The sequence below is a fragment of the Spermophilus citellus genome (genome assembly GCF_964194105.1).
Source record: "Spermophilus citellus genome assembly, chromosome: 3".
Lineage (NCBI taxonomy): Eukaryota > Metazoa > Chordata > Mammalia > Rodentia > Sciuridae > Spermophilus > Spermophilus citellus.
In genome coordinates, this window is record NC_138184.1 from 15,894,947 (window position 1) to 15,906,864 (window position 11,918).

At 56.4% G+C, this 11,918-nt stretch overlaps 2 protein-coding genes across 2 annotated transcripts; both read right to left on the minus strand.

Moving 5' to 3' along the window:
• Window positions 1–295: 295 nt before the first annotated feature.
• CCDC194 (coiled-coil domain containing 194) lies at window positions 296–3,055 on the minus strand. Its single transcript, XM_081287760.1, has 4 exons — window positions 2,702–3,055; window positions 1,500–1,596; window positions 980–1,112; window positions 296–448 (listed from the first exon to the last, which is right to left on the minus strand). Exons 1-4 carry the CDS (start codon window positions 3,023–3,025, stop codon window positions 301–303), a joined length of 702 nt encoding a protein of 233 aa, XP_081143886.1. The 5' UTR covers window positions 3,026–3,055; the 3' UTR covers window positions 296–300.
• A 3,633-nt stretch (window positions 3,056–6,688) lies between these two features.
• Window positions 6,689–9,184, minus strand: BST2 (bone marrow stromal cell antigen 2). Its single transcript, XM_081285104.1, has 5 exons — window positions 8,832–9,184; window positions 7,807–7,861; window positions 7,603–7,663; window positions 7,198–7,325; window positions 6,689–6,956 (listed from the first exon to the last, which is right to left on the minus strand). Exons 1-4 carry the CDS (start codon window positions 9,123–9,125, stop codon window positions 7,217–7,219), a joined length of 519 nt encoding a protein of 172 aa, XP_081141230.1. The 5' UTR covers window positions 9,126–9,184; the 3' UTR covers window positions 6,689–6,956; window positions 7,198–7,216.
• Window positions 9,185–11,918: the final 2,734 nt, after the last annotated feature.

The window sequence follows — 11,918 nt, forward strand, 5'->3', positions numbered from 1 at the left end:
TTAGGGCTGGACCTCCAGTTCCCTTGTTTGTGGGATGCAGGTCACATTGTGGGTTAGAGAACTCGGTCAGGTCCTTATTTCACCACTGACCAAACGGGCTCAGTTTCCCCACCTGTCGACCAGACATCAGGTGGTCCGGCGCCGGGGTCTCCCGGTTCTGAGCGCGGACGGTGTGAACTGGGCATCTCATCCAGCACTGGGCGTCTTCACACCGTCCCCGCTGCGTCCCCACACCGTCCTCGCTGCGTCCCCACAGTACCTGTCCTCCTGGCCCGGAGCCCCATCCTGCTGGGGATGAACTCATCCTTCTCGCCGCGGCGGCCGCCGGCAACCCTTGGACAGCCCGGGGCGAGAGCGCGAGCGGGGGCTGGCCCTGGATCGGGACCCTGAGCGGGGTCGGGGGCGCGACCCTCTGCGCTGGGGACCCAACTCGGCTTCCAGAGTGATACTGCCGGGAAGGAGGGGGCCGTCAGCACCTGGACCCCGTCCCCAGAGACCCCAGCCTCCGCCCGCTGGGTCGCCCACTTCCCAGGAACTCGATCTTCATCCTCCGGGTCCCCATTCCCTCTCCACTGTCTGCTATTACGGGACTCCTCCCCAGGGACCCCCACCGCTTCTCCAGAAGCTCCACCCCAAATTACCGACCCCCACCCCCCGGCGATACTCCTTTACTTTGCATCCTTCTCTCTCCCTCCTGCCCGGAGCCCCTATTTGGTCCCGACCCCAGGGACCTCCAGAAGGCCAGCTGTAACCCGGGGGCCCCTGGAGAGCCATCTCCCCGCTCCCTCCTCGCCCCCTCCCCAGTTTTCCACTTCGGGATTCTAACTGGAGTCTCATGAAACCCCGCCCACGTGACCACACCCTTCCCGCCCAAGTCACGCTCAAAGTGCTGATTGGCTTAAAGGACGAAACTCCGCACAGCCATTGGTCTGACACCTCGTCCGTCTGCCCGTCCCCCCAAGGCCCGCCCCTTACTCACACGCGCTCGCGCAGGGCCGCCTCTCGGGCGGCGCAGGCTTCGCCTTCAGCTTCGGCCGCGCTTGCGCGCCGCAGCACCTCGTCCAACCGCTGCGCAGACTCTGTGGCCACCGCCTCCCAGCGCGCCAGGGCTTCTGCGGGCACAGGGGGTGGGGTCGGACTGGACATCCCGAGCCCACCCGCGCCACTCACGCCAAATTTAGTCTGCCTGCCTTCTGCACGCTTTGCTTTATTTGAATTAAATTGTGTGCCATTCGCATGGAGTTCACATACCTTTTTATGGGTCGATATCGTTTTTGTGAGTCGTTTTTTACAAGGCGTTTTCATATTTTGTTGCATGTGTATTGTTTTGTGACATTTGCATGGCCTCTGCATGTCATTTGCATTCCTTTCATAAGTTTTCGTGTTTATTTGCATGACAGTTGCAGAACTTTTTCATTAATGTATAGCATTTGAGTCTCTAAGAACACGGTAGCTCCTCCCATCTGCAGCCCAGCCCACCCTATTGCGTCCCAACACACCTGTCAGCTCCCCGTTCTCGACCCCCATCTGGGTTCCCTGGGCTTTGGCTTCTTCCATCTCAGTCTTCAGTGTCTTTAGCTGCGTCTGAAGCCGGCTCTGCGAAGTGGAGGGGGACGTGGTGGAGGGGGAGGGGAGAGGTGGAGGGAGTGGTGAATTGGGACAACCTGTTCTTGGGAGAGTGATACTACATTGTCCACCCGTTGCCTGGGCTTTGTTGGGAATATCCTTTTGGGACCTTGTGGTTGTAAAATAGAAGTGGCCTCTGAAGCCTGGGGGTACTGAATAGTGACAGCTGCCTGCCTGGGGGAAGATTTCTGTCTAGATCTACTGTCCCCCTACCCCCAAGCCACCGGAAAGTCGAAGTGGCTTAGCTACGAGGTGAGACAGGCTCCAGTTCCAATCCCAGTTCCATCCAGGACTCACTGGGTTTCAAACCAACCTAAGACAATCCGATGTTAACAATAATTGGGTTTCTGGAGAGCTTGTGGCTTACAGATCACCCCTGTTAAACAGACCTGGCCTCCCCAGGGCATTTTCTAGTGGTGAAGGGCAGTCAGAACTCAGAACCCAGCGCAGGCTGCTTCAACAGCAGCTGCTCCAGGCCCTTCTTTGGGGCAGGTAGAAAGGGGGCAGGATTCTCCTGATTTTTAAAGTTCAGATGCTGCCTAACCTCTGCTAGGCAAGTACACAGAGGTAGACAGTAGTCACTCAATAAATGCAAATGATTGGGCTTTGAGGATGGTTCTTCTATGAAGCTCAGGCTGGGGAGGGTTAAGAGTCTGGTGTGTGTGTGGGGGGGGGGATGCCCCAGAAAAGGGGAGGTCCTGGCTGCTACCTCCCCCAGAGGACAATTTTAGCTTCTTAATTACAGGTGACATGAGTGTCCCTCTCTCAAAATAGGACTGGAAACTGGCTTGAGGGGGGGCTGAGTAAGCACACGGGGGAAGTTAGCATAGGGCCTCCCCAGGTGGGTTCAGGGGTCTGGGGTTTCCCCAGCCATGATTTATCTGGCAAATAACGAAGAAAAGTTTGTCTTATTTAGTTAGAAGGTAGACTGCAAGGTGAACTGGAATTATATGTTGGAATTATGGTGCTATTCTCGTTGCTCTCTAATTGAAGAATCCGGGAAACAGAAGCACAGGGAGGGAGCCTAGGGCTGTGTCCAACACCCTCTCCCCCAGCCCTCCCCCTGCCCACCTACCTGCCGGTTCTCGCAGGCCCTGAGTGCCTCCTCCAACTCGCGACGGACACTCTCCGCCTGCTCCAGCTGCCTGGCCAGGGTCTCCTCGCGCTGGGCGGCCTCTGCCAGCCGGCGCCGCAGCTCCTCGACTTCGGGTGCGGGGCCCTGGGGCGGCGCTGTGGCGTTGAATCCTGGCTCCGGGCAGCGGGACCCCCGGGCAGCGGAGGCAGCCAGATTCCACGCTACCAGGGCCCCACCGGCCGCCGCCGCCGCCAAGAACACGGCGACCCCGCACAGGGCCAGCACCCGCCACGCGCGCCCGGGCTCCGGCCCCGGTTCGGCCATGCCGCTGTCCCCAGCTCTGGTCTCAGACGGCCACGAGCATTTAATTGGCACTTGGGGCGCCAGGGACACCCACGGTTCCGCCCCACCCTGTGGCTTCCCGAGTCCTACGGGAGGGGTTGGACTCCCTCCAGGGGTCAACCCATTCTGAAGGTCACAAGAAAGGGCCTGGGTACAAGTCCTGCCTCTGCGTCCCACGAGCTCCCCTCTGAGCCTCGGTTTCCCTCTCTTTGTAATGGGGACAGCAGTAGCCTCTGACTCGTGGGAGTCAGGAACACATCTGCGGGAAGCTCCAAAGACCGAACCTGCGGCCATGGGGAGGGTCTGGGGGCTGCTGTCCACATTCTGTCCATGGGAGACGGTAGGTTTCTTGATTCACCGCTGGCAGCCCCTTCTGTGAACCGCCTCGAGGGCGGGAAGCGGGACCAGCGCATCTCCGCGCGTCTTCTCCACGTGGCCGCTAGGGGGCAATCTTACAGCGGGAGTGCGATCCAGGCTGCTGCTGGCTCTTAGAACCCCATCCCTCTTCTCCCTTTTTCTCCACCCCCTCTTCTCTCCTGGCCAGCCCACCTTCCCCTTCTCTTTTCCTGTTCTCCTCTCCCCTTACCTCCATAAGGCCCTTATTTTGTTTTCGACATCGTTTCCTCTTTGTAGCACCTGCTCTCCTTCCTTAAAGCTCTTCTGCCAAAGGCATTCCACCCCAGGATCTTTGCACTGGCCATTTCCTCCACTACAGAACCCTCTCCTCTCTTTTTGCTTAAATTACTCCTCATGGATGGTGGCCTCCTCCAGGAACTCTGCTCTTCCACTAGCTCAGGTCCCCTTTTGACCAGCTCCCACCTTTATGTTTCTGATTCCTGGCTGCCTCCCCCATCAGACTGGGTTAGAGCCCCAAAAGCCAAGTGTACATTTGCCTTGTTCCCATCATACCCACACAGGTCTGGTGCATAGTAGGTGCACAATTATTGTGAGTTGAGCATGAATGTCTGTGTGTCCACTTCATTCCAGATGAAGAAACCGGAGCCCAGAGAGGCCGAGCCTCAGGCCAGAGACACACAGCAGCAGTTGGGCATAACCTGCAACTCCTAACTCTCAACCATTTCTCAGCCACTGGGTGGGGACGCTGCTTTGGAGTCAGGTCTCAGAGGACAAAAAAGTAAGGGTAGAAAAGAATGGCTGGGGAGAAAAAGTTTATGCCTGGATCATTGTGTGGAGGTTTGGGGATCGAAGTGCTCCTATTGGGCAGATCTGCTTTCTCCATCCGCAAAACACAGCCCAGAAGTGATGGGGACGGGGAGCAGCAACTCTGCCTTAGGGCTCTGCCGCGGCCCAAGTTGGGGGTGAGGGGCAGAGAGGGAGTAGGAAAAGGGAAGGGGCCACGCGGGAAGGTTTGCTTCCTGAGCAGAAGAAAAGTCACCAGAAGTGGAGGCTCATTTCTCCAACAGCGTGGAGACCCCGAGCGAGTCCAGTAAGTTCCCTGGACCCCAGTGTCCTCAGCCCAAAGGGGCTGTCGTGGGAGGAGGAATGACTCAGAGCTTGCAGAGTGGCACCCTGAACCCTTCCTGAGACCTTTTGCAAGCCCGGAGCAGAGGCAGAAAGGGGACAGGCAAGAGACCCCCTGTCACTCGATGGAGCATCCTGAGGAGGTCCCCAAAGGGAGGTGGACCTCTGCTCAGGCCATGAGGGTCCTGGATGTCATTGCATAAAGGGGCTGGGGATGTGGCTCCGTGGTAGAGAGCTCGCTGGGCATGTGTGAGGCCCTGGGTTCGATTCTCAGCACCACATAAAAACAAAGATAGTAAAAAAAAAAAAAAAAAAGAATTTAAGGAAGGGTCAAATAAGACAGAGATTGATTTTATGAACTGAAGGCAGGAAGTCCACACTCTCGAGAGACGGTGGAGACGGTGCCTTGGCGTGTGCGGTCTGTAAACCCCACCTACGAGGGTGTTGGTGGCGTGACATGGTGATCATGCCCTACTTGGGTTTCTCCTCCTCCTCTTTCTTCTCTTTCATGAAAAATTTCTACTGATGCCCCGTCTGGGGGTTTCAACGCTCCGCTGGGTGAATTTAAACAGTAGATTTGTGTGACCTTGAGGGTTTTATCGGGAGTGTGATATATGGATGGAGTGATCAGATCCCCAAAATGGAAATTACAGAGAAACCTATTTGTTGAGCAAAAAGCAGCCTTGGACTTGTTTTCTCTAAGCCAGGTGGAGAGAGAGGTTATCTGAGGACCTGCGGGTAAGGTCGGATAACTGACGGAGTAGTTTTGTTGGCGGTCAAGGTCTGCGGGAGTGCAATTTAAATCTGGACATTAAATCACGTGAAGTAGAATTTAATAAATGGCTGCTCTCATTTTGTCCCATGTGTTCTTTCTTCCTGTCCCTGTGTCCTCTGTCCTGCCTCACACCCTGTAGGCACAAGTTCCCATTGGAGGTGTTTTTGGTCCCCAGAGGGCACTTGGCAATTTTTCTGTGATTACAACCAGGGGAGGGAATGTGACCACTGTCAGGGATGCTGCTAAATGTCTACAGTGCACAGGATGTCCCCACCACAAAGGACCATCCAGCCCAAAATGTCAGCAGGGCTGAGGCTGAGACCCTGACCCAGACTCAGGAGTGAGCAGTGAGTGCTCAGGCAGCAGGCACAGCATGGGCAAAGGCCCTGAGGCAGAATGGAGCTTGGCCAGGTCCACACACAGAAAAGCTGAGGGAGGGTGGAGGTGGGGGGTGGGGAACGGGGAAGTCAGGGTCCTGATGGCCAGAGTCTCTGCAGTGGGGCTTTGAGGGTGCCTGGGAGAACAGTGGGAGAGGAACTGTGGGACCCAAGTACAGTGCAAAAATCTGGGGCATAGGACTTCTGGTTCCATGGACAGGAAATGGCATGAACAATAGTTGGGATTCCAAGGAAACTTGGAGGAAGGGAGAAAATACAGGGGGAAAGGACTGGGGGTCCTGAGAGGAGCCAATCAGGTGGGTGAACTCCCTCAATTTGGGAGAAGTAGAGTCTCTGGAGAGGGATTCGAAGAACTGGCCACTGCAGGATGAAGGAGATCCTGGGGATGGAGAGGGGGGAACACTGAGAGAATCCTGGCCTGGATGTGTCTGCAGATTCCCGTGAAGTCCCAACCCAGCGCTTTCTGGGGGAAGTGGGACAAGGGTCAGGGCAGCCATGATTTCCTCATTAGAACCACAGACATCAGGAGGGACCCAGGGAGGGGAGCCGATGGTTGGCGCTATCAGCTCTAAACACGGTGAGGGTTTTTAAGATGATTCCAGCACACGCTGTGATCCCAGTGGCCGGGGAGGCTGAGGCAGGAGGATCGAGAGTTCCAAGCCAGCCTCAGCAATTTAGCGAGGCCCTAAGTAACTCAGTGAGACCCTGTCTCTAAATAAAATACAAAATAGGGCTGGGGAAGTGTCTCAGTGGTGAAGCGCCCCCTGGGTTCAAAAAAAAAAAAAATTAATTCCGGCCGAGAAGGGGGGGGGAGGCTCTCGTGGTGTTTGAAGGCATTTGGGAAGGGTGCCCACATGATCCGGATGTCCACCCTCACCTGCAAGGGAGGACTCAGATGCTTGGGGGTGATACAATGACACTCCAGAAACTTGAGAGTAAGATGTCTTTCCTCCCAAAAGAGATGTTTATTTTTTAGAGCTCAAAGACCCCCAGAGCAAAGCAACACCCACCCCTAATACAGCAAGAGGCAGCGCCCCCACCCTTCCACCATCCCCGGCCCAAGTAGGGTGGCTTCCCAGGAAGCAGCCCCGCTCCCACCCAGCTGCTCGGCCTCCCCTCCCCCATTGCCCCAGTCCCTCCACAGCTGCCCCATGGCCCCTTCACTTTAACTCGTCCCCTCTCCCCTCAGCAACCAGCTGGGTCAAGGGACAGTCGCTGGGAAAAGCAGAGGTGCAGCCGGACCAGTTCAGATTGGGACCTAGGAGACATGATAAGAGAAACTCAGAATAGACTGAAGGCAGACAGAACAGAGCCCGCAGCCTCCTAAACCCCGCCCCCTCCCTAAGCCCCGCCCCCGCCCCTGAGTCCCCTCCCTCTCCTCCCGCAGCTCCTCTCTCCCCCGCGCGGTGAGGCCCGTCCCCCCCCCCATCCCTTGGAGTCCCTGCCCCCCTCCCAGCGCCCCCAGCTTCCTCCTCCCCAGGGCCGCCCAGGATCCTGACCCTCTGGCCTCCTGGGGCCTCAGAGCAGCGGAAAGGTCAGGCTCAGGCTCAGGAGCAGGAGCGACATGGACACCTGCAGAATGATGGTGGCCTTGGAGCTGGCCGGGGTGGTCTGGGTGTTCTCCGTTCTAGGTGAAGACGGGGGACTCAGGCAGCCGCTGGGCCATCATCTTGCATGACAGCCCTGGCCACCCTCCCCACCGAGCCTCGTCTCCACCCCAGTCACTGGGCAGTAGCCACCTAGGGCTCTTGGACCCTACGGACAGAGTCTTCCTTTTCGAGGACTTGAACCTTACCCCCACCCCCCACCTCAGAGGCAATGTGGATTTTTGGAGCTAAGCGGGTGGGGGCGGGGGGGGTTGGAGGTGAGAGAAGCATGGCCCAGGGGGGGCGGGGATCTTTGACCTTGGTCGCTCCAGTTTTGTCAAAGTCTCCTGCAGCCTTTGTTTCAATTCGGTGATCTCTCCTGGGGGGCCAGATAGAATGAGGGGGCATCAGCACGTGACCGTGCCCCTGACCCACCAGGCGCTCGGGCACAACCCCGCCCCTTCTCCAGCCGGGTCCTCGACGCCCTGCCCCGCCCCTCAAAATCCCGTGTCCGCTTCTCACTCTTAAGTTCCTGCACTCGCGCCTGTAGCTGCAGCTCCTGAGCCTTCAGTTTCACCTGGGACAGAACAGAGGGTCAGAAACCGGTTCTGAGCCGGGGGCCAGGCCGCACGCCTGTCATCCCAGCGGCTCAGGAGGCCGAGACAGGAGGATCCTGAGTTCAAAGCCAGCCTCAGCGACTTAGTGAGGCTCTAAGCAACTCAGTGAGATCCTGTCTCTAGATAAAATACAAAAAAAGGGCTGGGGACATGGCTCAGTGGTGAAGCGCCCCTGGGTTCAATCCCTGGTACCAAACAATCAAAAAAGAGTTCTGGCTTTGCAGTGGTCTGTCGCTATCCTGGGCATGTAGCCCCAGTTCCTGCTGCCACAGGGCTTCCCTCTAAACGCTTTTCACATTCCCTGACAACCTCTCTGCACCTCAGATTCCAACCTTGAAGAATGGCCACCAGCATGCACCCTCACAGGGACACCCATAAATGTGGGATCCTTTAGATAGGGTTTTTCAACATGGAAATTTGGAGGCTCTCTGTACCCAAACCCTAGCAGAAATTTCCAGATCCTCTCTACCTTATCACCCAGGAAGATTTAGCAGATTCTTCTCAAACTCAGAACACGGCGTGATTTCCCAACTCAGACGTTCAGGGTCTCAAGTGAAAAGTTCAGACTCAGTAAAAATTTCCAGAGCCCCTTCTTCAAGGCCTGGTGAAGTCATGTCCAGCCCTGAGTGGGGGTTTCTGTTTCCTGAAGACTGGGACCCACTGAGAATTTAAGCTTCCCCACACCCGTGCCCTGGAAAAAAGTCTGCAGATTTCTTCAACTCCTGCCGGGAATACCAAGGCCCCTGATTTGGGGGCTGCTGAAAGTTTTAAGGACTCACTCACACCAGTGCCCTGGGAAGTATTTGGTCCCTAAATCCTGGTGGGGAAATCCAGACCTTCCTATTGTGGGGGACCAGGGACAGATTCCCAGCTTCCCCTCTCCCGGGGTCCTGTGGGGCCCCAGCCCTCCCTAGGGTGGCGGTGGCTTACCACAGTCTGGTTACAGGTGTCAGCTCGGGTCTCCGCCGTCAGGCTCTCCTCCTTGGCTTGGATCAGCTGCTTCTTCAGGAGCTGGGTGACATTGTGGCACTGCCTCTCCAGCTCAAGACCATTCTGGCAGGCTTCACTATAATATTTGACCATGAAAATGGACAGGGCGATTATCAGGCCCGCCATGACGAAGCCCACCAACAACCACTGCCAGCACCTTCGAAGGCGACCCTCCTTCATTTGATCATCCATGGGCACTGGCAAGTAGTAGGGATAAGAGAGTGCCAACCCCATTTCCCTAAGATGTAAGGGGTTTGGACAGAGGCTCCAGCCCTGGAATCTTCTAGAGACCGCCCCCTTATTAGCATAGGGGAGTTCCTGACTAATAGCCAAGTTCCAGGAAGTCCCCTGCCTGCCTGCCTGCTGCGGGAGGGCCCTGAAGAGGCCCAGGCAAGCTTCAAAACATTCAGGTTTTGGTTTCGGTTTCCCAGAAGAGAGAGAGGTTTTATTTTTCCTGAATTTTCATCCTCAGCTGGATGCTGGCCAGTGAGATCCCCTAGGAGGGAACTGGGAGCCACTGGGACAGCCATGTGTTGTCCCTGCGCTCTCCTGCACCCAGGCCTCCTCTATCCCTGTACCCTGACCTCAGAGGCATGGTCCGGCCACCCCTGCTGGGCCACCCCCCAGTCGGGGAAGCCGAGGCCGCCAGGTTGAGCAGTCAACAGGGGCTAGGGCTTGGTTGGAACCTTCGAGGTGGGCCCAACAGGCCTGATTTTGTGTTCGGGGGTCTCCGGGGGTGACCCAGCAGCACCTTAGGGGGACTTGGGAGTCTGAGAGGGTGCTGGGCTGGAACCAGCAGGAAGCTGGGAACCTGGAGAGGAGGAGGTGGCTCAGACCACAGTGCCCCATTCGTCACCCAGCAGCAAACCAGGTACCCCTACCCCCCGCCTCTGTCCTGGCTGCTGCTTCTAGAATCTGTGCCTGCAACTTGGACAGGCCCAGCGAGAGCTCTGCTTGCTTTTCCATATCGTGAGGCAAGAACAGGACTGGCTTCTCAGTATCTAGCAGGGGGGCTCCTGGATGGGCAGACCACCCACCAGGCCTGCAGCTCAGGGCAGGTGGCCAGGGGTGGGGAGCATATTCTGAAGAAAGGTGCCAGGTACCATTTGCAACATGCTGATCACAAAAGGCCAGAAGGGTCATCCAGGGGACAGGCCCAGGAGGGGCTGGACCCTAGGGTGGGGTACTGGGAGGGAGATCTCAGTCTCTGGGGGAAATGGGCCCCTTTACAGACTGCCAGGTGCTGGATGTGACAGCCAGGCGTAGCAGGGGTTGTATGTTCTTCTGGTGACTTCTTCAGCTGCAGCCTGGCCACAGCCCAGATTCCATTGAGGCAGCTGTTCTGAGTGTTTGTGTCCAGCTGGGCCAGACACATGGTGGCCAAGGCCAGTATCCCAGGCCTCCGCGAGAGCTGGTCTAAGGGCCCCAGCCCGGCACACACACGTCCCTCTCCCTAGATCCCACCCCCCTCCAAGCCACATAGCAGCCAAGGAACGAGGGGTGGAGAGATCTTGCCAAAAAGGCCCAGGGGGACTTGTGTGTCCCATGAGGAGGGCCTGACACCCTGGCCAGGACCCCAGGTGCGGAGCCACCACCCTTGCCAAAGCTGCCGCTATTCTGGCTTCAAACATGGCGGGCAGTTTGGGACCAGGTCGGAGGCCACAATGCAGGTCAGAGGCCAGGTGTGATGTTATGAATTCATGGTCTTTGTCCCAATTTCCTGGCATTCAGTCCCTAAGACCCTGGGCAACTTGCGTGCTAATGAGGTGACTGGTGACCAGCGGCCCCTAGATAGCTTCTGATGGGGACTAGTCACCAGAAAGACTAGGGCAGGATAAAGAGTTGGAACTTTGAGCCCTACTCCCACCCTCCAGAGGGGGGAAGGAGTGGAGCCTGAGTCTATCTCCCTTGGCAGAGGCTGTAATCCTTTAGGCCTGTGTCAGCTCAAAGGGACAGGGTTCTGGTGTTAGGGGACAGACAGGTGTGAATGGTGGGAACATGAGGTTCACAGAATAATTCTATAAAATGGGCCCACTGGGCCGACCCCCACATACTTTCTTTTCCAAGAAGCAAATTACCTGGAGCCCTGCCTGGCTTCAGGGGACAGGATATGTCACGTTCCTCAGCAAACTACCTGTTATCTGCAGGGGAAATGCAGGCCCCAAAAAAACGTTAAAAAGAGGAACCCAAGTTACCCTGAAGGGGGAGATATGTGTGACCCTTTCACAGACCATATCCTGAAACTCAGGGAGATAAGCATAATATTTCCTAACCACAAAATCTGTGAGAATTCGTGGCTAAGAGCCCAATTAGAGCATATATCTGTAATCCCAGCGGTCCGGGAGGCTGAGACTGGAGGCTCAGAAATCAAAGCCAGCCTCAGCATTTTAGCAAGGCCCTAAGCAACTCAGTGAGACCCTGTCTCTAAATAAAATATAAAAAAAGGGCTGGGGATGGGGCTCAGGGGTTTAGCACCCCTGGGTTCAATTCCTGGTACAAAAAAAAGAAAAGAAAGAAACTGATAAAGAGTCAAAAATAGGAGAAAAGTGTGCGCTCTGCCCATCTACTGTATCCTCGGGGGTAGTTAGTGTCATCCCAAGGTGATGGGGGGGGGCTCAGGTGCCCTATGTCTATTAGGAGTTGGGGGTGGGAAGAACAGTGAGTGTAGACAATTTGGAGGGGTCATGTGTGGTTTTTCGGGGATCTTAATGTTCATGGAAGCAGGACAAAGCCCACGTGGCTTGCAGAGTGGACCGTGGCTTGTAAATGATTTTCTTTGGGACCCACAGAGGACAATGGTGTGGTGACAGGGGTCCAGGTGTGTGGGCAGACATCACGCAGCCTCCTTCCTGCCGTAGGAGTTCGCGATTAGTTAAATAATTCACCAGTTAATTATTTCCGTAGTGCTGGGGATGGGACCCAGGCCCGTGCGCATTCTAGACAAGTGCTCTGCCACTGAGCTACACTCACACCTGGTTCCTTTTGGGGGGTCGGCAGGTAACTGGGAATTGAACTCAGGGGTTTTAC

Excerpts from the sequence above, each read along its gene's own strand:
- CCDC194 (XM_081287760.1), bottom strand. The coding sequence starts at position 3,025 with ATGGCCGAACCGGGGCCGGAGCCCGGGCGCGCGTGGCGGGTGCTGGCC. Across the intron at positions 1,113-1,499 it reads CGAGAACGGGGAGCTGACAG|AAGCCCTGGCGCGCTGGGAG; the intron begins GTGTGTTGGGAC and ends CTGTGCCCGCAG. Across the intron at positions 449-979 it reads GCGGCCCTGCGCGAGCGCGT|TATCACTCTGGAAGCCGAGT; the intron begins GTGAGTAAGGGG and ends CCTTCCCGGCAG.
- BST2 (XM_081285104.1), bottom strand. The coding sequence starts at position 9,125 with ATGGGGTTGGCACTCTCTTATCCCTACTACTTGCCAGTGCCCATGGAT. Across the intron at positions 7,862-8,831 it reads ACACCTGTAACCAGACTGTG|GTGAAACTGAAGGCTCAGGA; the intron begins GTAAGCCACCGC and ends GTTCTGTCCCAG. Across the intron at positions 7,664-7,806 it reads GCGAGTGCAGGAACTTAAGA|GAGAGATCACCGAATTGAAA; the intron begins GTGAGAAGCGGA and ends CTGGCCCCCCAG.